Here is a 23,324-nt window from a genome sequence, read left to right on the forward strand (position 1 = left end):
AGAAACGATAGATGTGCAAGATGTGGGTTTGATCTGCACAGGCTAAAACTGGAGCCTAAGATGTAGAGTGTACTCTACGTTCATAATGTAATACAGTGCGCCCTCGTGCATTCTCGCATCTTCACTCGCGGCTTCACCTTATCATGGATTTTTGGTAGGCAGTCATGTGATACCGTATGCGCATTCAATTGGCTGACGGCATCCAGAAGTGCACTACGTTCTGTGAGTCTTGGACTTCCATGAGACACAAATGTGCTTTAAACAGTCGATAAGAGTTTGAGGAATGGTAATACAGATAGAACGTAGTTTAATATGAGTATGGGAAGGGTCATAAATGTTTAAATTACCGTAAATAATAAGATAAATAGATCGTCGCTCTATTGGGGTATTCGTTAATCGTGTGTGGTTCCTGGAACGCATTAACTGTGAGGAACGAGGGTGCACTGTATGTTCAGGCCAAAATGGCAGATTGGAATTAAGCTCAAAATTGAATAATTGAAAAATCAATGTTTTGTTTTTTTCTGTTTGCTTTAAACTACACTTCCTCTTGTTTTGTATAGAATGGTAATTCCCATGTGTAAAAGCAGTGGATCTATATGTGAGTGGAGCTGGAGGTGACCTATAGAGGCTGTTCCAGGGCCACTAGACACCCGCTGGTTCACCCTCTCTCTCTGCTCTTCCCTGACCTTTGACCTGGGGGTGAGAAGGGGGCGTGAGCCAGAAGCCGGGAGAGTTTATTATTTCCTGCCTCTTCACCCACTGAGAGAGAAAACAAGTAGAAAAGAGTGAGAATGAATGCATGGATAAAGCATCTGTGTCTCATTGGTTTGATCACAGAAGAGCAAACTCTGCCCCCAGCTCACGAGTACCACAAAAGAAAGTCAAAAGTAATTTTGATAGGTAATTAATCATTTGCATCATTAATCAAATAAAATGAATAACATTCTATTATTCCAATGAGTGAAATGGATTAAGATCCACTTAATAAAGAAAAAAAAAACTTTCTTAGAAAAGACAAGTAATAAACAGAAAAAGTAATAAGGAGACTGATCAGTAGAAAAGAAAAGTGTTGCAACCAAAACCGTAGAGGAGCCTTTTTAGCCTGACCGCTCACTGGCATCTGCTCTCAGGAATGATAACCCCAGTTGGGTGCACAACTTTCTTGCTCAAGGACATTTCAACATTTAGGTGACTGTTACTCAACAAATTCTTTCCTACTCATGCCACCTCGAGTGGAGGCCAAACAAATTGAAACGCTTGAGAGTTAAGCGGATGAAACAATGATAAGGCTGGAGGATGAGGGTTCAGCTTCACCGATCCCACCCATACATCATCCTTTTAATTTGACCCACCCTTCGGACCCGGTCATCCTTGCCACTAACGTTTGCGAGTCACTGATGCACCACTGTGAATATCACAGTTGGACAGCCATTGTCCCTCTGGCCTCAGGCTCAAACTGTGGTTACCAACCTGGAGGCCAGGATCAAAGCTTGCGTGGATTACTCTTGCAAAAAGGAGGAGGAGGTGCCTCAGCGGGAGGGGGTCAGGTTGAAAAGGATAGAGGAATGCTCCTAATTACGTACTCTACTGTGTTTGTGCCTGCACTTCAGGCTACAGTGAACCTATGAGGAAACCACACAGTGTGACAAGAGAGTGATATTAAGAGTGAGGCGACAGTCTCTCCACAGCTACTCCATCAGTGGGAGATCTCTGCAGCTCAGTGGGAGGGAGAGAGAGACAGAAGCAGGGGGGTAAAGAGGCTGGACATTCCAGCCTCCATAAAGATACTGAAGTGGGCGAGAAGAGGGGAGGGTGGGATGTGGAGATCAAGGAGTGTGTAAAGAGGATGTGTCACAAAGATTAGAAGGATTGTTGTACAAGGTTCATTTAGAAACTAATAGATTTTGGTCCCTCTCAGATCCAGCTCTGCAGGCCCGTTTTGTCATTTCTTTCTTTCTCACCTCATGTTATGCTGATACAGATGGTGTTTCCATGCCGAGTTGTACGTTTGATGCATTTTTTTCTCTCTCTTTGTTGTGCTGTTGTAGATCTGCTGAACAGAACAGAGTGTGTGCACTGGGCAACACGGCTGCTGGCAGGGGTCAAAGTGCATCATGGACAGTGGCCTAAGGGTCCTCCTGTCCACTGTGCTGTGTCTCAGCCAGTCCTTCATCAGCTGCTCATGTAAGTTGTAAAATTTCACCCATTTAATAACCATTACAAACTCTGCAGCTCTGAGTAGCTTTCATTCATACTTGTCTCCATGGCAACAGATTTACTCTGATGTCCAAAACTTGTCCTGCACAAAATAGCAGATGGATTAGCTGGCAAATAAACTGCCAAGAATCGGAATTGTTCTTTGGACATGTTGGAAGCCAAAACAGATAATGAATAAAGAAGTTATTAATGTAATTTCAAAATTCTGTTTGTCTGTCAAAACGTGTCCTGCTGGGATAGATCTGATGGGATAGATCTGATGGGATAGATCTGTCCCGCTGGACAGCAGAATACCAAAAAGAAAACTGCCATGTGGCTCGCTTTCAAAAATGAGCCAAAAAGAACTTTGTGGTCAAATGTAACTATCAAAGGTCGATCAGTCATTACATCCAAAAATTCAGCTTCACTGTTGATACCATAATGTTCTGTTTAGGCCTTTATTTAGCACCACAACTTGAGGATAGTAACATGAATCTGCTCCCCATGAAAATATGATGCATTTGTAATAGAACCTTTGTTTTTACTCTCTTCCACGATACTATAATTATAGTTTATGCAGAAGATCGTATTCATATAGAATATGTTATCATCTCTTTTAATAATGACCATCTGTAATCTGTTTATGATTTGAAGTCCTGAATTTGTCTTTCTCTGCTGTTGTCTCCCAAACAGCTCAGTATCCCTCTTTCCTCTCTGAGCCCACCTCCCTGGTTCAGAGTCATGGCTCTCTTGCTCGTCTACGCTGCTTAGTAAGTCCATCCTCGGCGGTGGTCACCTGGCGCTTCAGGGGTCTCACCCTTGACCGTGACACCCTGCCTGATGTGGAGCTCAATGAGGGCTCCCTCACCATCTCTTCCCTTAAACCCAGCCATGTTGGTGTCTACCAATGTGTGGCACGCTTAGACCACGGGTCGGCCATCGCCAGCCGCCACGCACGTGTGGCGATAGCAGGTACGGATACAAAGAATTACCCGTGTGCACACTTATACTCACTTCAAAGTGGGGGGTTAAAGAAAAATAGGAAGTTGCCTTGAGAAAAGGAAGGCCATTTTGGGTGTGTTGAACACATTGAAAGAATGCTTGCCTGCTGCTGAGGTGCAGGGGAAGGAAGCAGTAGGAGTTTTTACTTGGGCAATCTTCCAGAAGCCTCTTGACCAATATCCTAAATGAGCCTTGGGCTTTCCTGTGTAGTGTGTTATGTTCTTGCTGGGATGCTGCTTGCTTTTGGACACTAGGCTAAGGAGTTGAACCTGATCTGGAACAGTATCAGGCATAAGTAGAATCACTCACTGCAACAATAAACAAAAGCAGTGATCCAACACAAACAGCTCAACTGCAGCAGCTCTGCTTACCTTCATTCTGAACTGTGCTTACACTCAATGCATACCATCTCCAATTGAGTCTTCTTTTCGTTTATCACTGCAGAAATATCAGAATATGAAGATGTCAGACGGCGGTCGTTATCGGTACCGGAAGGCAGCTCTGTCCTCATAGAGTGTCCTCTACCACACAGCGTTCCCCCAGCCCTCCCCAGGTTACGAGTGAGAGGGGAACGGATAGAAGTCTCAACAGGTTTGTCTCTTGTCTTGTTTTCTGCCGTTCACTAGACTCTGATCACATGACCAGTAAACTCATATGTTTTAACCTTGTTCATAGTAAATTACTGTAGAAGTTGTCTGTGGTCTTTCTGAAGCTGCTCTGTTTCTTTTAGATGAATATTTAGTTCTTCCATCTGGGAATCTCCAGATTATCTCCGCTGCATCAAGACACCACGGCATGTACAAATGTGGTGCTTTCAACCCTGTTACCGGGGAAACTGTCATGCAATCACATGGCACTAAGCTATCAGTGAAAAGTAAGTGTGACGATATTCTATTGACATTTCAGCTTTTATTATGAGTATTTCCTGTTATCACCTCCTAATATGGTTTTCCTGTTTGTATAGGTTCAGACTCCACTCTTCCTGTGCGGATAGTTTACCCCATTGCCCCAACGACTGTTTCAGTGCAGCAGTCACATCCGCTGGTGTTGGAGTGCATCTTGTCTGGTAACCCTGCACCAGCAGCGAAATGGCTTAAGAATGGCAAGGAGGTCACCCCAGGGCCTTCGCACAAGTGGAAGCACAACAATCTGGCATTTGCTTCGGTGACGAAGAGCGATGAAGGGGCTTACGCCTGCGCTGCAGAGACCGAGAATGGTGTTGTGGTCAGCACTAACTATACTGTGAATGTTCTTGGTAAGAATAAGACAAGAAAGACCGTTGGGAATGTTGAGACTGCTTTTAGCAGCTCTTACAGTGATATATATCTCTTGTCCTCTCCACAGTTCCTGTTTCTATCACAGAGGGCCTGACCAACCAACCTGTCCCTTTTGGCTCCTCCACTATATTCACCTGTGAGGCAACAGGAAACCCATCCCCAAACATTACCTGGCTCTTCAATGCTGACCCCATCAGCCCATCAGATCGCTTTCAGGTGTCTGGATCCTCACTTATTCTCACAAATGTGACACCACGGGAGGAGGGAGTGTTTCAGTGTCTGCTGGACAATGGAATCGGCTCAGCACAGTCACATGGAATGCTTACAGTTCAGTCAGGTATGGATCTGTCGTAAATGTATATTTTTGCACCAATCATAGCATTTATTGATAAGAAATAAAATAACATTATACGTGGAATGTGGGACATGCTCATATAAATGATGGTCTCTTATGTTACAACCATGTAGGTACAAGTTCAGACAGAACTATTGGAGCCTGTCAGTGTCAGATAAATCTGTGCTTCGCAGTGCTCTGGAGCCTGTTGCAACTTTCTCACATTTCCCACTTCAGTCAGCAAATATTTGTGTGCCAGACCTGAATGTGGGAGGAATCATGAGAATCAGGAAAGCTGCAGCAAATAGGAGCACAATCGATATTGTGGCGTAATAAGCACTCCCAGGAATATTTCTGTAATTACTCTCACTACCAGAGGGGGGAGACAGAAGTTTCATACCCCAGGATTAAATGACGGTTAAATTCTAACAACATAAATTCCTGAAACCCATTAAGTGCTAATAAAAAGAACTGGCAACAAAAAATGAATTGTAAACATTTTTGGGTAAGGCGCCCCAACAAATGTAATTAAATTGTCAGGGGTTGAGGGTTGTTCATGTATCTGTCCAAATTGTAGGTTACACATATCTAGACAGCACTCAGAGAGCACAAACATCCACAAAGACAGCAATATTTACCTATAATGTCATTACACTAAAAATTATATGATGGTATGATAACATATAATTAAACACACGGACCATAGTTGGTGTCACTATCATCTGAATAGTCAGTATTTTCAGGCTTTAGTGCAATAACTTTTGAACATATGTAAAATCAGAAACCACACTGAAACAACATGGTTTCATCGGCAGTCCTTTGTTACTTGCAGGTCTGTAACATTACTATCTGTCATCTCAATGTGGTGGATTCAGTGTGAGCTTTGTAATTTGAAACATTCTGGACCACCAGATCTGGAATATTCCTTGGATCCAGGTCAGATTTTCATGTGTGATAGAAAAATTTGTAATTACTCTCATCCTGCACTGGTAAAGAAGCCTTTTCAAAAATGTGGCTGCAGATGGTTATCCAGATCACCATAATCTATTGGATTATTCTCTGGACCGTACCCTAACGTCTACAGAATACTTAAATCCAATTCACTCATAATTTTTTGGGTAATCCTGCCAGAAGTCAGACAAACAATCTCTCCAATGCCAGCAAAAATATTATCTCCTTAGCTGAAGTAATTATTCAGCCACTCTGAAATATCAGAATATTATGGTAATGGGGTGCTCCTTAGGTGTTTACACAAATCACAATAGGATAGCAAGATATCATGTGACTTAAAACTTTTCCTGCTCCAAATGTTCCCACAAACTTTCACAATGTTAACGTATGACACTGAAATCATACCCAACTTGAGTTTGTGCGCCAACACAGGAGGGCTAGCAGAAACACTGCTTGTTGTGAGTGTTGGAAAGGGTTAATGTGTCTTGACAAGCAGAGTTTTTGTGGGTCTGTACGTACAGTATCTACAAGGAATCCTTGCTCTTTGAGTGTGAATGTGTGTGTGTGTGTGTGTGTGTGTGTGTGTGTGTGTGTGTGTGTGTGTGTGTGTGTGTGTGTGTGTGTGTGTGTGTGTGTGTGTGTGTGTGTGTGTGTGTGTGTGTGCGTTTCTCATGGCTGGTAGGAGAGGCTTAGCCAAGGCTGCCCTCCTCCTGAGCCTTGAACTGAGCTTGAGTGTGAGAGTGAGCTTTGTGCACGCCGTCGGGGATAAGCCCCCGGACGCTGGAATGTAAGGAGTAGCCGTGGAGGGTTATGACGAGGACCAGACCACCCAGCTGTCAACATCATACACAACTGGCTTTTATTTATTAACACATCACAACCCTCCTCCTCCTCCCCACCTCCTCTACCTCTCTACCCCAAGCCTCCTTCTCCTCCCTCCCCAGTCGCTCTGCGCAATGGCCCCATTCCTCAGCACACCCCTCTATCTGCAGAATGATTAATACAGCTACAAGCAGTACATTGGGAGTGCAAATCAGGATCAGGCGAGTTCACTGGAAAATATTTGCATGCCTTTCACAGACCACAAGAAAAAGAGAGATATTTAATGTAATTTACTGTAGAACATGTTCCTACACAAAAACAGAATATGATGATATGATAACCAGGACATGCCCAGCAGAGGGTAAGAGTCTGAGATCAGTTTGGGTTTTCTAAAGATCGGCGCCAGAGTTTATCCATTACTCTGTGCATTCAAGGTAAACTCTATCTGGATGTAAAGTATGTGGTCTGTTTTGTAATCTCAGACAGCAATCAGGAATATGTCTGTTTGGTATCAGTTTTGCTATCACCATGACAACTCCCTGATTCCATCCACTGGTGGGATGTGACACCTGTCGCTTGATTGGCTGTTTCTCTGATGTCTCTCCCATCAACACCCGCTGCATTCCCCTGCTTCATAGCACTCTCCTCAGAGCAAGCACCGAGTGTTATTCAGTTAAACAGAAAATTAATTCAGAACAAATGTGATCAGAACTAATACGCCATTTAATAAACAATACATATCAGATATTTTCTGTACTAAATGATTTAATAGTAAACTATCTGATTGATGAAGCACATCAGGAATGAGTTGTTGAGGCTTTCAGGCCATCAGTTAGAAATATAAATAACAGAAATACAGTCCACACTGGGGCTCGTGTCGCTGCTGCTAATCCTTTGTGATTTACCATCACGTTTACTCTAAGGAACTGATTTCTAAAGCACTAGCAGTCTCTCTGTCCAGGTGTTGTAGCACTTAACTCAGGATATATTACTCCTTTCCATCAGGATGGCGAGGACTCCATGGCCTTGATTGCCTCCTCCTTTGTGAGTGTGTTTGAGGAGGAGCCCTGGCTGTGGTTGAACTATGAGTCAGAGCTATGGAGAGGTGAGAGTAGTGGAGGGCAGGAGGACGGAACAAGCAGAGAGTGTGTAGGACTTGATGTAGTGCCGAGGTCTGATTCTCTCCGGTATTTTAATGGTTGGCGTGTGGAATGTGTGGCAGCTGGCTGTGGGCCCAGGATCAGGTCTAGTGTTACCAGCATTGGGTCTGTTTGTTTTACAAAGTGAACTGGTGCTGTACACAAAACAGCCTGGAACTGTACTCAGGTCCCTTCAGTCTGCCCCTGTGACCAAACCGGCTGTCTTGACCTCCTTCCTCGCTTGTCTAGGTTTGATATTCAGTTGTGGAGCCCTTTGGCCTCAGCGGTGTGGCTTGTGGGCCACCCTAAGTGTTCCCCCAATGCAAAAAAATTCCACCAAGGCTCTGCCAAACTGGTGTCAGCCATAATAAGACTCTCAGCTTGCATGATTTGTCCAGGTGGAGCGCTTTGGCAAAGACCTAATGAAAAAAACAAAGTGTGATTATGTAGTGCTTGTAGAGAGCCAGGGTTTTCTTGTTATTTTATGTAGATTAGAAGTCCTGGTCCAAATGTCAAACTTTCCAGAGCTTGTTGTCCTCTGTGTGCACATAGAGCCACCTCTGACTGACTGTCACTGTTGCCATTGCCTCAGCGTATTATTTATTGTGTTTTTTCCAGTGGAGCACCTCCAAAACTCAGCAGCACTTCAGGTTATTCGTGTAGAAGCTAAATATTGACTATTAAATGGACATATGGAAATGTCAATGCATGCTGTTACGTGAATTAGGAAAAACTGCATGTAACTAAAAGATTTCTTATCGTGTTCATGGATGATGGATCAGTTACAGTCTGTGACAATATAATGTGAGCTAATATGTGATTACAAATGTTGCCAATATACATTTTAAGAACTGAAAAATTGATTATGACATGAACGGAATCTGGAGCTCTCAGATGCCCATCAGCTGCAAAGATTTTTAAGTCAGATGAATTTTGTCACATTTATTTTGTAAAGCTAAAATTTTTGGTATTTCAATGGTTTACATATTGAATTTTAATCTAACATGTTTGTGGGACAGATCCTTACCTGGGCTCCACCACCGGTGTACAGCTGGAGGCTTCGCCATCGCTCCATCCCATGCAGAGCGACGAGGGCCATGAGCTCTTTCTCACCGAAGACGACGGCGACGTGATCAACCTGCCATCTAGTAAAGGTGGAGACCGACCCACTCCAGAGGCCCCGATCATCACAAGCCCGCCGCAGACTCATAAGCCTGACGTCTACGACCTGGAGTGGAGGGCAGGCCGTGATGGGGGGAGTCCAATCAACGCCTATTTTGTGAAATACCGCAAGGTGAGGAGAAAATCACTGTCTGCGTTCAATCTTCACTGACTTAAGGGTGGTCATTTTTCTGTGGTTGCCTCAGTCGTAAGCTCACACTCACCATAAAAACTAGATAGCAGTTAAGATTTGTCTGCAGGGTTCAGGCTGTTGCAAATGATCTGATTCTGACTGAACTGCGTTAATATGCTCTAATGCGTTAATACTTGTCTGTGTGTGACAGGTGGATGAATTAGGAACAGTGGTGGGGAGCTGGCAAACAGTTCGTGTCCCCGGCAGTGAGAAGACACTGCGGCTGTCAGAGCTGGAGTCCTCCAGTCTCTATGAGGTGCTGATGGTGGCTCGAAGTTCAGCAGGCGAGGGACAGCCGGCCATGCTGACCTTCCGCACTGGTAAAGGTCAGTCATACCTTTGGTTGTTTATGAAAAACACTCACCGCCTCTAACCCCATATTTATTCCTAGTTCTACTAGTGTGTTTTCATTGGATTCCTGGGAAGAACTCCCCAATTATAATAAATTCTGTTGCCCGAAACACGAATGAGCTTTTGTTATCGGTTAAGTGAAGGAGCATCTGGTTGGTTGCGGATTTGAAATTTTGCTCGGACATTCAGGAAGGAATATATCTAATGCGACTTTCAGAGCAAACCGATAAGATTATTTTATGTTGTAACGTCTGAGAAAATGATTTTCACTAGATGGATTTTTCTTTCAGGCTGCAGAAATGAAATTTAATTTGTGAAATCTGAGTGGGTTGAGGGCAATTATGAACTGAAGTGGAAGTAGATAAGACAAGCTGAGAATGAGTCACACACCAACACACCAAAATGTAAAAATATGGTGCGTCATTATTACACAACTGCTGGATGATTAAAATATACTATATAAAACATCATACTGTATTTGAGGTTATATTATTCCTTTAAATTACCACTTACACCACACTGTCCAATTAAACTTCTAAATCCAGGCTTAATGGTTAGTATCATAATCATAGTGAATGACTAGGAGCATGGTTTTTTTGTGTGTTTTTGAGACAAATAAAAATAAGACCAACCACAACTGTCCCAAAAACTAACAATAATGCTATACCACAACAGTGCTGACAAAATATCCCTGGTCAGAAATATTTAAAATACTGCCAAAACCCACACATGTCACTGCTTCCCAAGGGTGGTTCTTTTTACATAATGGTCCTGGACTAAAAATGCCCGCCAAGACTCTTGAGTCCACATGCAGCCGAAGTCACCAGAACAGCTTCACGAAACGTCTGAGTTTTGTCTGTATTTTACTTATTCTTATAACATTTCAGTTTCACCTTGTGTGAAATCTCTCCCCCAGATGTGTTGCTAAAAAAATCCTCCAACTGCCAGAATTATAATTGTGGTAAGAGCACTGAATCCAACTCAATAGAGAGTTAAGAGTGTACAAAGATCAGGCCACCAAATGTGGAAAAAGAAAATCTGAAATATCCAAAGCAATAAGAAGATATGACCTCAGTAAAAGCTGCAGCCTTGGTTGCTTATATTTATAGTACACAATTTTCTTTTCTTCTTCTTCTTTCCTTTTGGCTTTTCCCTTCAGGGGTCGCCACAGTGAATCAGTTGCCTCCATCTAACTGTCTTCTGCATCCTCTTCTCTCACACCAACTACCTTCATGTCCTCTTTCACTACATCCATAAACCTCCTCTTTGGTCTTCCTCTAGGCCTCCTGCCTGTTAGTTCAAAACTCAGCATCCTTCTACCAATATATTCACTATCTCTCCTCTGGACATGTCCAAACCATCTCAGTCTGGCCTCTCTGACTTTACCTCCAAAACCTCTAACATGTGCTGTCCCTCTGATGTACTCATTCCTGATCCTATCCTACCTGGTCACTCCCAGAGAGAACCTCAGCATCTTCATCTCTGCTACCTCCAGCTCTGTCTCCTGTCTTTTCTTCAGTGACACTGTCTCTAGACCAAACAACATCGCTGGTCTCACCACAGTTTTGTACACCTTTCCCTTCATTTTAGCTGAAACTCTTCTATCACACATCGCACCTGACACTTTTCTCCACCCGTTCCATCCTGCCTGGACACGCTTCTTCACCTCTTTTCCACACTCTCCATTGCTCTGGACTGTTTACCCTAAGTACTCAAAATCCTCCACCTTCTTGATCTCTTCTCCCTGTAACCTCACTATTCCACTTGGGTCCCTCTCATTCACACACATGTACTCTGTCTTACTGCGGCTAACCTTCATACCTCTCCTTTCCAGGACAAACCTCCACCTCTCTAGCTTCTCCTCCACCTGTTCCCTGCTCTCACTGCAGATCACAATGTCATCTGCAAACATCATAGTCCATGGAGATTCCTGTCTAACCTCATCTGTCAGCCTGTCCATCACCATAGCGAACAAGAAGGGGCTCAGAGCTGATCCCTGATGCAGTCCCACCTCCACCTTGAACTCCTCTGTCACACCTACAGCACACCTCACCACTGTCTTACAGTCCTCATACATGTCCTGCACCGCTCTAACATACTTCTCTGCCACTCCAGACTTCCTCATACAATATCACAGTTCCCCTGTGGGCACCCTGTCATAAGCTTTCTCCAGATCTACAAAAACACAATGGTGCTCCGTTGGCATTCTCTGTACTTCTCCATGAACATCCTCAAAGCAAATACTGCATCTGTAGTACTCTTTTTTGGCATGAAACCATACTGCTGCTAACAAATGGTCACTTCTTTCCTTAGTCTAGTTTCCACTACTCTCTCCCATAACTTCATTGTATGGCTCATCAGCTTTATTCCTCTGTAGTTGCCACAACTCTGCACGTCTCCCTTGTTCTTAAAAATGGGCACCAGCACACTTCTCCTCCATTCCTCAGGCATCTTCTCACTATCTAAGATCCTGTTGAACAACCCAGTCAGAAACTCTACTGCAACCTCTCTTAGGCACTTCCAAACCTCTACAGGTATATCATCAGGGCCGACTGCCTTTCCACTCTTCATCCTCTTCAATGCCCTCCTCACTTCATCCTGACTAATCTTTGCTACTTCCTGGTCGACAACAGTCACCTCTTCTAGTCTTTGTTCCCTCTCATTTTCCACGTTCATCAACTCTTCAAAGTACTCTTTCCATCTTCCCATCACACTACTGGCACCTGTCAATAGACTTCCATCCCTATCCTTAATCACCCTAACCTGCTGCACGTTCTTCCCTTCTCTGTCTCTCTGTCTTGCCAACCTGTATAGATCAGTCTCTCCCTCCTTACTGTCCAACCTCGCATACAAGTCATCATAAGCCCCTTGTTTGGCCTTTGCTACCTCTACCTTCACCTTACGCTGCATCCTCCTGTACTCCTGTCTACTCTCTTCTCAATTCTTCTTAGCTAGCCTTTTTCTCTGTATACTTTCCTGTACCTCCTCATTCCACAATCAAGTCTCCTTATTTACTTTCCTTCCAGATGACACACCAAGTACTCTCCTACCTGTCTCCCTGATCACATTAGCTGTAGTTGTCCAGTCATCTGGAAGCACCTCCTGACCACCCAGAGCCTGTCTTAACTCCCTCCCAAAAGTCATGCAACACTCTTCCTTTTTCAGCTTCCACCATTTTGTCTTCTGCTCTGCCTTTGCCCTCTTCATCTTCCTCACCACCAGAGTCATCCTACACACCAGCATCCTATGCTGTTTGGCTACACTCTCAGCTACCACTACTTTGCAGTCACTGATCTCCTTCAGATTACACCGTCTACACAAGATGTAGTCTACCTGTGTGTTCCTACCTCCACTCTTATACTGTAGGTCACTCTATGTTCCTGCCTCTTCTGGAAGAAAGTATTCACTATAGCCATGTCCATCCTTTTTGCAAAGTCAACCACCATCTGTCCTTCTGCGTTCCTCTCCTGGATACCAAACCTGCCCATCACCTCCTCATCACCTCTGTTTCCTGCACCAACATGTCCATTGAAGTCTGCACCAATGACAACTCTCTCACTTCTAAGTATGCTCTGCATCACTTCATCAAAGTCCGACCAGAATTTCTCCTTCTCCTCCAGCTCACATCCTACCTGTGGAGCATACCCACTAACAACATTGAACATCACACCTTCTATTTCTAGCTTCAGACTCATCACTCTATCTGACACTCTTTTTACCTACAGGACATTCCTGACAAACTCCTCCTTCAAGATAACTCCTACTCCATTTCTTTTCCTATCTACACCATGATAGAAAAACTTGAACCCTGCTCCGAAACTTCTAGCCTTGCTACCTTTCCACCTGGTCTCCTGGACACACAGTATGTCTACCTTCCTTCTCTGCATCATGTCAACCAACTCTCTACCTTTTCCTGTTATAGTTCCAACATTCAACGTCCCTACTCTCAGTCCTATACTTGTGGCGTCCCTCTTCTCTCTCTTCCTATGAACACATTTTCCTCCTCTCCTTCTTCGACCAACAGTAATCCAATTTCCACCGGCACCCCGTAGGTCAACAGCATCGATGGCAGTCGTTGTTAACCCGGGCCTCGACCGATCCGGTATGGGAGTCATAATTTTGATTCGCATGTTTGATTTGGCAAATGTTTTACGCCGGATGCCCTTCCTGATGCAACCCTCTGTATTCATCCGGGCTTGGGACCGGCACAATAAAACACTGGCTTCTGTCCTCTTGCGGCTACATTAGGACACAATTTTTCTTTTATTTCGACAAAATAATCATTTTATTGCACTTACTGAATATCCTGTTACGTTTGTGTAAAGTGTTAAATTGAGTACACAGTCACACATCTGTCTAAGTAACAACGCAGCAAAGTGAACCTACAGTGATGTGGAGTGGAAACTTGAAACTCAACCAGATAAAACCTGAACAGTTCCAGAAACCAGGGGGAAATTTCAGAATCCAGAGCTAATATCCGGAGCTGTTCCGTTTTCTTTTGGAGAAAGTGTAGACCTGTTCGGCCTTTGATTCCTTATTTTCAGTTTCTCTCTCTCCTCCCTCAGAGAAGAGCACCACCTCCAACAAAAATCCGTCCAAGCCTCCTGTCATCTTAGCGCCCCCCAAAACTCCAGAGGACAAAACCCCCAACACACACTTTGGTGTTGTCATACATGACAGAGGTAGGTGTAAAAACGATCATCAGCCTTGTTGCTTACAGCTTAATGTTTAGATGTGATCTCAAGTACAAAGATTGAACCAAAAAAAAAAAAAAAGACCACCGTCAGATTGCGTATGGCGCTATGGTCAGATCTTTGGTTGTGTCTATCGACGTGCATGTTTTTGTGGCATAATAATCAGGCCTACTTTGCTGTCGCTCACACTGGTCTTTTCACTAACCCTCTTTTCTCTGTCTCACTCTCTCCTGCCGTTCTAATTTTTTGGCTCAGAGCCCGAGCAGTAAGTACACATCACTCCACAGCATGCTGTGATGTGTTCTGTGTGACCCATGCATACTTGAGTTGGGATGAAGTGATGGTGGTTTTGCTTGATTATTATGTTTAATTTTTTTCTCTGAAAATCTCAATGGTTATTCTTCATTTGTGTCTGTCCCAGTTCCCGAGGCCCCCGACCGCCCCACCATTTCCATGGCGACTGAGAGCTCTGTGTATGTCACCTGGATCCCAAGAGCCAATGGTGGCTCTCCGATCACAGCATTCCGTGTGGAGTACAGACGCCGCAGTGCAGAGTGGGTTATTGCAGCAGATAACATCTCACCTCTCAAGCTGTCTGTGGAAGTTCGTAATCTAGAGCCTGGTGAGTTTGGACACAGTTTAAAACTTCTCTCCTGGCCTTCTCCCAGCCACAAATACTGATAAAACATTTTCATTTGTTGCAGCTTTGCTTTTCTGTCTTGAGTTTGATCAGTTGACCTTCAGGTGTATGTGATCTTGTTTGCTGTGTGACATCCAGCAGCTCCTGTCTGATTGTTGTAGTTTGTTCATATGGAGAAGCAGGGAGAGAGTCTGGCCCAAATTAAATTCAGTGTACCAGTCAGGGAAAAGGCTTCAGCAACTATTATTGTGTTAATTTATCAATGAGTGGTAAAACAACTATAGGCCTCAAACCTGTAAAGCATATACTCATTGTTTTCCAGCACAAAGCTAATTTATTACAGATTTGCTATTTCTTCATCAGTTTATTTGTAACACACAGAATAACATAAACTGCTAATAGATAGAATATGTAAAAAATAAAAAAAATGTGAAGTCCTCCCAAGAGGTAAGCAGCAAAGATTTATATACACCTATAATAAAACTATCAATGAATTAATCATCACGTTTGTATCGCAACATTCATTTTTTGTTTATGTCCCAGGCTCCACCTACAGATTTCGTGTCGTAGCCATAAACATGTACGGCGTGAGTCCTCACAGCATTTCCTCCAAGCTGTACCAGGTGCCTCAGGCCAGTCCTCGTATGGCGGATCGCCCTGTGGTCGGACCTCACATTTCATCCACAGACGCCATCAGTGACACACAGATCATGCTGCGCTGGACTGTGAGTATGCCACAGATGCTGTATATCCATAAGACCAGCATCAATGATATTTAAAGTGAAAGTTTAAAGTATGTTCTAAGTTAATAGCTGGATTGGGAAAAAAGACATCCAACCTGCAAAAATGGGTGGGGTGAGAAAAAGGAGCTGTAAGAATTGATGCAAACTTATTTGGAGGGAAAATCCCAAACATACTTCTTTCTTTTTGATCTACTACATCCCCACAGACTTTTGATGAAGAATAAATGAAGATTTATTTTAGACATTTTGGCTGCACATTTTGGCTGCACCCCTTTATTGGGATGTTTCACATCCCAATAAAGGGGTTTGTGAGAAAGAGGTGATCTGCTGGCTTGATAAGAAGTTGTCTAATAGCTTGTGTTTGTTGTTTTAGGCATGCAAAATACATAGCATAATAAATAAAAAGGCAACGCCCACTTAGTGTATTGTGTTATCTGCAATTTATTATGTAGTGTTCCAGCTAGTTCTGTGGTTGAGCTGCTGATGGTGCTTTGGCATCTTTATACTCAATCAGTCCTTTGATTGAGGTGATGAGGGCTCTTAAAGAGATGAAGAGGCCTCGGCCATTTTAGTCTGCTTCCTTTAATCTCGTGCAGATGGACTCAGATACTGTTGTTGCCCACATTTACCCAACCAGCCTCATTATTTCCTAAACTTCAGAGAGATAGTGCAATCACAGTCTTTGTTGCAGTTCTGTACATCTGGTGATAACAGTTTACCCCTTTTTGTATAATAATTATTCCCCAGATTGCAGTAAGCTGACATAATGCTTTTTCTATTCCACTTTCAGTATAGCCCCTCAAGTAACAACAACACTCCAATCCAAGGCTTCTACATTTACTACCGGCCCACAGACAGCGACAATGACAGCGACTACAAAAGAGATGTGGTTGGAGGTGAGTGTCGTTGTTTCCAGTACAGTTTGACTGCAGGCTTTGGAGATGACGGCGATTGTTTGCGTACGCTCTGCAGACAAACTGGGAGTTGAGAGAATAAGGGATATTCAGTGTCAAGAGTTTTTTATAGAGAAGAGGGCCATTTCTGCTACGTGATTTATAGACAGTGCTTTCCTGAACAGCAAGACTTTCTGAAACCTGTTTTTAATAAATGGTAGCTGGCGCTGTAATATGAGTCCGGCCAGCAGAGAGGGGCTAAGGTTCCTGTGTAGAATGCTAACGGGGGAATCTGGTACAGGAAGTGAAGGAGGGATGTAATTTTAGTCCGCCCAGCTCTTAACATTGAAATGTCTACTTCTCTGCAATGTCTTTACCATCAGAGACAAAAAGTTATTGTTAAGTGCAGGTAAACAATGACGATAATAGTGGATACCAAACTTTAAGTCAAGGGACCTCAAACTGATGATTGGAAATTTTTTGTTTCGCCACATAAACCAACTCAAAGACCCTATTGGTTTCCCAGAATCCACCTTCAAGACCACAAGACCTATATAATAATAATAATAATAATAATAATAATGATAATATAATGATAATGATAATGATAATAATAATAATAATGATAATGATAATGATAATGATAATAATAATAATAATAATAATAATAATAATAATAATTTGAGCGGGTCTCTTGTTAAAAAATTTCATTGTAAATTTTCAGTTATTAACTGATTTCAGCTACTTGTAAAGTACTTTTTTTACTACACTTTCTATTCTTGTTGATTAACCTTTATTATTATTTTTTTACAACACAATATCAATAAATAACTATATTTATAGTAAACAGTACTCTACCTGTTTATGATTCTACCTTATGTATCCGGTCCTGAAAGGTAATCACAGAAAGAATCTTCCCATGATGCTCTGCTGGTTATAGTGAAGTTTAGAGCACATTCCTATGAATGATGTCATCCTCATAAAGTGCTTTAATTATGTATTTATCCCAGATTCCGTTACAACATGTCACTGAAATAATACAGTAGAACACTGTTCCAATTTGTACAGGAATGAACAGTATAAAAACTCGTGGGACTTATTCTCATTGAGCTTCAGTATTTCTGCATTACATGTCTCTTGCATGTCACTTTCCTCTCATATAATCAACTAACACCTCATATATCAAATGTAATTGAGTAGAAACCTGTAAATTTGTGCTGTAAACTCCTGAGTGCACAGTGTAGGTTCAGCGTGAACATCAGCTTTCTTTTATGGCTCTGTCTCACAGCAGTTTAAATCTACCTTGGCCAGACGTAGCAGTGATTTATTATACTTCATACTGAACAAAACAATCAAGAACCACAAATTATTTGTGCCTCGTTTGTTGGCAATGTAGCATTTCCACGTTATAGATTTTCATCTCATCTGTGATTTCATAGCGTATAGCCGTGTGTGTGTGTGTGTGTGTGTGTGTGTGTGTGTGTGTGTGTGTGTGTGTGTATGAATACTGGAGGGAAGCCAGGACAAACATGAAGTGGCCATATATGGAGGTTGCCTCGAGTAAAGCAACTGTCTGGGCCTAGTGGGACTGACAAAATAAGAGGGAAGGTTGTGGGGGATGAAGCTGTTCGGGGGCGAGGGATGAGGTAGATTTAGAGAGAGAAAACTTAAGGGGACGTAACCTCCCGGAAAGTGTGATACATGAAGAGAAGGGAGGGTGTAAAGTTTACATAGAATTTTGAGCAATTTGACTCACCGTCGGCACCTAGAGAAAGTGATTTCTCATTTTTGTGTCTCTCTTTATTCTCTACCCCCTCCCACTCTTTCTCAGGTGTAAACCACTGGCACATGATTGGACATCTGCAGCCAGAGACTTCCTACGATATCAAGATGCAGTGCTTTAATGATGGTGGAGAGAGTGAATACAGCAACGTTATGATCTGTGAGACCAGAGGTAAGAAAACACAAAAAAGTAAAGCTCTACGTTATCAGAAGTCTGGGCATGTTTCCTTAAAGCCTGTATCTTTTAATGATGGGTATGGCTGCCATAATTACACTATATAAATGCACTGAGTTTTATGAGGCCAACAACAATGGTTTCCATTTTACAGTTTGGTCCTGTGCTTTTGTTTTTTTGTTGTTGTTAGTGAGTTAAAATCTGTACCTTTTGTCCATCCCCTCCCCCCTCTCTGCTGCAGCACGCCAGGCACCTGGATCTCCCAGCCAGCACCCGATCACCCCTCCTGGCCCCCACCCACAGGAACCACCCAGTCCACCTGGAGGACTGTTGTACCTGATTGTGGGCTGTGTTTTGGGAGTGATGGTGTTTATCCTGTTGGCATTTATCGCCATGTGTCTCTGGAGGAATCGCCAGCAGAACAACATGCACAGTGAGTTTATAGACAAACTAAAACCTCAAGCTGCCATAAAAGAAGTAGAGTTGCTGCTTACACTGAGGAATTCTGTGTTTAAAAGCAGCGCATGGCCTTTGTAGGCCAAGCTTTCATGTTAAAAAGAGCACAAGCACACATGTAAACAGTTAAGTCTATCATCATTGTCTCGTATTAAATATGCCCCCTTGGCAGCTTGCGTAGCCTATTGAAAAAGTTTATAGGGAATATATGGATCACGCAGTGCTTGCAAAAGTACCTGGTACCATTGAAACTGGGACATGGCTGCAGCTTAAGGATATCCGAGCCAAAAAGAGACCGAGTCACAGGTGTTTAGCTGGAGTGTAATATGAACTGACCTGCACTGGGGCAACTAGAAGCACAGTGCTGATTGGCTGTTTGCTTTTGCTCACTACTGGATTAAACATGATGAATTAAAGTTTTTAGCAATTTTAGACCAGGATTATCTCACTGCACAAAACAACAATAACAAGCCAGTGCAACAAATATCGAAATTTAAGAAGATAAATTTTCAAGTGCTAATTGTGTTACAGCTATGACAAAAATATTTATATGTCCAAAAAAATCAAAATATTTGATAAGAAAAAAAAATAAATAAAAAATTATAAAATAATTTTTGACACAATAGCAAAACCTGTCTTACATGGATTATACACTGGACAGATTTCAATGTGTAATCACTCTCTAATAAATTCACTAGCAATCTTAGTTTATTCCTATGATGGCGGATGATTTAACCAGATGATCGCTCTGCTGCAGAGTATGACCCTCCCGGGTACCTGTACCAGCCCACAGAGATGAATGGCCACGTCCTGGAGTACACCACGCTGCCCGGCTCCAGCCATATTAATGGGGGTGTCCACCGGGGCTACGGGCACAGTGGCCCAATTTTACCCCAAGGATGCCATCACCTCCACCACAAACTGCCTAACGGGTTGGGGCTGCACAACGGCACCAGCAGCCTGTTCTCACCTGGCCACCCACACGGACACGATGGCACACTGCCCCATAGCGCACGGGACTGTGAGCACTCCCACCCCCACCACCACCATAACGTGAGTGATTCAGCCCGAACACCATTAAGTACATAAGACATCCTGTGGAGGCATTATTCATGTGCAACCAGTGGCACTTCACACCAGCAGAAGGATCAGTTTGATTTGTCTAAATGGAGCGTTTGTGTGTTTTTTTGACAGGGGGGAGGGATGTACACTGCTCTACCCCAAACAGAGTCATCAGACTGTATGAGCTGCCAGAACCTCTGCAACAACAACAGGTGGGAAGATGTCTATTCAGGATTGCTGACTGTTGTGGACATCTACATGTATTTTTTTGTTTTTATTTTTTTAAATACCTGGCGGTAAATAATCTGATAATAAAAATATTCCATTGTAGGTTATGTTTAGATATATGTAGTTTTTTTTTTACCTTAACTTATACGTCTGTTTTCAGAATTTATGAACATTTGAAAAACATCTGAAATTTTTATTTTAAGTTTTTCTGTAATTTCAAAATGGATTAAGATAAATCTGATGTACTATGTTAGATAGATGTCTGCTACAAGAAGACTTCCTGATATATTTTGTCATTGAAGTGCTACTTAATGAAAAACTACGATTTTTAGCGATTCTCTGCTACAGAACACACTGTGTTTCAGGAATGTAAGCAAGCCTCTCATGTAATCTGTATTTATTTGTCAAAAATGTGAAAAAACATACGAAAAAGGGAGGTTTATTTTTATTGTAAAGAAGAGAATGTTGTTCGCATTAACAAGATGTATCCGAGCTGAATGTGTGTGCGAGCCTGCATACATCCATCTCCTTCCAGTTCTGTTTATGTACTTAAGGGACCCTAGCATCACAGTTTATCCTATGTGCACCCAGCCAGCAGGCCTAATGAGCCTTGTGTTTATTTACCTCCTGCTGCTGGGAAAAGAGGAGGTGTGGTCAGAATCCGATAGTAAAGCGATAGAGGGAAGGTGAGTATAGGGAAACGTGCTGAAGCAAAAACCATAATGTGTCAGGTCAGAGTTATTTAGTGGCCAACCTCTGGTTCAGCTGCTGAAAACATTGTGCAGCTGTGTGAGAATACTGTAGTTGTGTTAGTTATTATTTTTACGCTTGATTTCTGTGTCTGGTGGAAATCCCACAGATTGCTGCAGAGAGGAAGAACCAGAGCAGGATTTGAAGCGCTGCTGAGAGTTGTCAGCGGATGAGCACTCGATGATACCTGGGTACTTTGTAATGTCTATTCACATTTGTTGATGTGTCTTGTATCTTCCTTCTCTCCCAGATGCTACAACAAGACCAATGGCACTTTCTCCAGTGGCACTCTGCCTCTAATGCATCGCGTGGCGCCCTGTCAGCAGGACGGGCTGGAGATGATGCCTCTGGGCCAGGTTTCTCCACAGTGCCACATCCCTGACAGTCAGATGCACTCTGGTGACCAGGGGGCCGGTGCGGGGTACCAGTTAGATGAGCACAAGGACTCCTCGCCCTCACAGCATTCCTGCTGTCTGGTCAGAGACAATGAAAACTGTCCAGCAGACAGCACTGGTAAGTCACGCCAACTAAATGCCAACAAGATATTTTAGATTTTTTCTTTTTTCCCCCTCACAACATTTTCCTTTTTTCTTCATCTTTTCCCTTCTAGTGTCTCATCTCCTCATTTGAATTATGGACAACCAATAGCTTCCTTTTTCTTTATAATAAAAGGCTTTTTGAAATAATGTTAAATTGAAACACCAAAGATGTAAATAATCAGGTTAAGTAATAAGGTTGTAGAAAATATGATCTATAGGTACAGGCAGAAATGAATTTATATCTTCATCATTTTTCTTGGGTTATTTTCTTATGCCCTTAAGTTTAAGGCATTAGAAGGTAGTATTTTTTGTGTTTTGCTTTGTCTGTTGTCTCTATTTCGTTTAATGTTTTGAAGTTAGTAGAATCTTAATCGAAGCTTGTAGCCAGTGTTTTTCATGACAGATAAAGAATCGATAAGTTAATTACATCAGGTCACTGGCCTCTGCATTAATCAATATAATAAATATAAACAATCAGTGTCTCATCAGCTTCACAGTACAATGTTAATTTTAGATGAAACAGTTTGACGGTAGATATAGAGAAGTTAGTTTGCTTTCTTGCCGAGAATGCAATGAAAATATTGATGCCTGTCTCATATCGCTTTACTAAATGTAATGTTTCATCTAGAAAGGGATTAATTGAGCATAGTGGCTGAAAAAAAAAAGTCATGAGGGCTGAATGTCACCCTGAGGATGTTGGTCAATCAGCTAAGTCTCCCAGAAGTGAATTCTCACAGCCAAGAAAAAGTCTGGCACTCAAGTCTGAAATTATATCATTTTTAAACCTTGATTTTTGTCCAGCATGAACAAATATGAGAGGTCAATTAGCACTAAAAAGGCTAAAGTCTTTGACAGAACGACAGTACCCATTTCACACTGTTTCCTGTCTCTGTGCTAAAAACAAGCCAACCAGTTCCTGGCTCTAGCTACATATGAACCGCTCTGGTATCAATCTTTTCATCTCATTCTTCAAGAAAACTGATGAACACTTCTCTCATAACATTGCAGAATTTCATAAAGACACAAGAGATTCAAAATAAATTCCAATGGATATGGTAATAATAATCCAGTATTTTGTTTCTGTGAGTATAAAGTCTACTTTCTCTTCCTCTGACCCCGTGCAGCTGAGGAGGAGCTGGAGTGCGTGGACCTGGAAGGTCCTGTGGTCTGCTGGGAGAGCCTTGGCCTGCCAGATTTGGACTGTGATGAGAAGCCTGCGTGGATCTCCAGCAGCAGTCTGGCAGGAGTGCTGATCCAACCGAGCCCACAGGAGGTCTGAAGGCATCGTGCACACAAACAGACTGTACTACAGGAGAGTTTAGAAGAACCTGGCTAAGTGACTGAACGGCTGACAGCGAAGGAAATATCACTGAGAAAAGATTAGGAACAGCGATGGAGTAGTCAGAGACACTGCATGTTACGGTGAAGAGGACACAAACGTTTGGATGGACTGGGATGAGATGAAAAGACTGAGAGTAAAGTCAGATGGAGAGGAACGGAAAGAGCAAAAAAGGAAGTGTTGCTCAAAGACAGAAACTGTGTCCCACTGGAGCGAAGACACTTGTTAAAAGAGCAAAAACTCTTTAGATGACTTATTTATTTTTTGTAGTAGTAAACTATTATTTCATATGAATGTATCTGTTTTAAAGAAAAAAAGTTTGTCTTTTATATTATTTATGCCTTTTGGATGATAAATACTTTTTATCTTTTTGCTGTTTTGTCCCTCTGTGTTCCACAGAAGTGTGGAGATTAGCAATTGTCTGTGTCAAGTTTTGTAATAATATAAAGAGAAGATATGGAAGAGTAAACAACAACAACCTGTTTTGAATGTCTTTCCTCCCCCTCCTCTCTTCATAACAGCAAGTTGATGATTGCCATAATGAATTTCCCAGGGGTTTCAACCCTTCGATATTTCTGGCAGGTCTTTGATGTGGAA

At 42.5% G+C, this 23,324-nt stretch overlaps 1 protein-coding gene across 1 annotated transcript in view; it reads left to right on the top strand.

Moving 5' to 3' along the window:
* Nucleotides 1-23,096, top strand: part of cdon (cell adhesion associated, oncogene regulated) — a 36,365-nt gene extending 13,269 nt beyond the window's left edge. The window contains exons 2-19 of the mRNA XM_068317005.1: nucleotides 2,049-2,184; nucleotides 2,890-3,168; nucleotides 3,643-3,789; nucleotides 3,929-4,072; nucleotides 4,163-4,453; nucleotides 4,543-4,812; nucleotides 8,741-9,015; nucleotides 9,227-9,401; nucleotides 13,992-14,108; nucleotides 14,542-14,742; nucleotides 15,304-15,485; nucleotides 16,294-16,399; nucleotides 18,228-18,350; nucleotides 18,595-18,786; nucleotides 19,567-19,862; nucleotides 20,004-20,083; nucleotides 21,100-21,362; nucleotides 22,513-23,096. Coding sequence (XP_068173106.1) covers nucleotides 2,115-2,184; nucleotides 2,890-3,168; nucleotides 3,643-3,789; nucleotides 3,929-4,072; nucleotides 4,163-4,453; nucleotides 4,543-4,812; nucleotides 8,741-9,015; nucleotides 9,227-9,401; nucleotides 13,992-14,108; nucleotides 14,542-14,742; nucleotides 15,304-15,485; nucleotides 16,294-16,399; nucleotides 18,228-18,350; nucleotides 18,595-18,786; nucleotides 19,567-19,862; nucleotides 20,004-20,083; nucleotides 21,100-21,362; nucleotides 22,513-22,667 — 3,366 coding nt within the window. The 5' untranslated portion in view covers nucleotides 2,049-2,114 and the 3' untranslated portion in view covers nucleotides 22,668-23,096. The remainder of the gene's footprint in view (nucleotides 1-2,048; nucleotides 2,185-2,889; nucleotides 3,169-3,642; nucleotides 3,790-3,928; nucleotides 4,073-4,162; nucleotides 4,454-4,542; nucleotides 4,813-8,740; nucleotides 9,016-9,226; nucleotides 9,402-13,991; nucleotides 14,109-14,541; nucleotides 14,743-15,303; nucleotides 15,486-16,293; nucleotides 16,400-18,227; nucleotides 18,351-18,594; nucleotides 18,787-19,566; nucleotides 19,863-20,003; nucleotides 20,084-21,099; nucleotides 21,363-22,512) is intronic.
* The last annotated feature ends 228 nt before the right edge of the window (nucleotides 23,097-23,324 follow it).

This window comes from Antennarius striatus, chromosome 6 (assembly GCF_040054535.1).
Source record: "Antennarius striatus isolate MH-2024 chromosome 6, ASM4005453v1, whole genome shotgun sequence".
Taxonomy (NCBI): Eukaryota; Metazoa; Chordata; class Actinopteri; order Lophiiformes; family Antennariidae; genus Antennarius; species Antennarius striatus.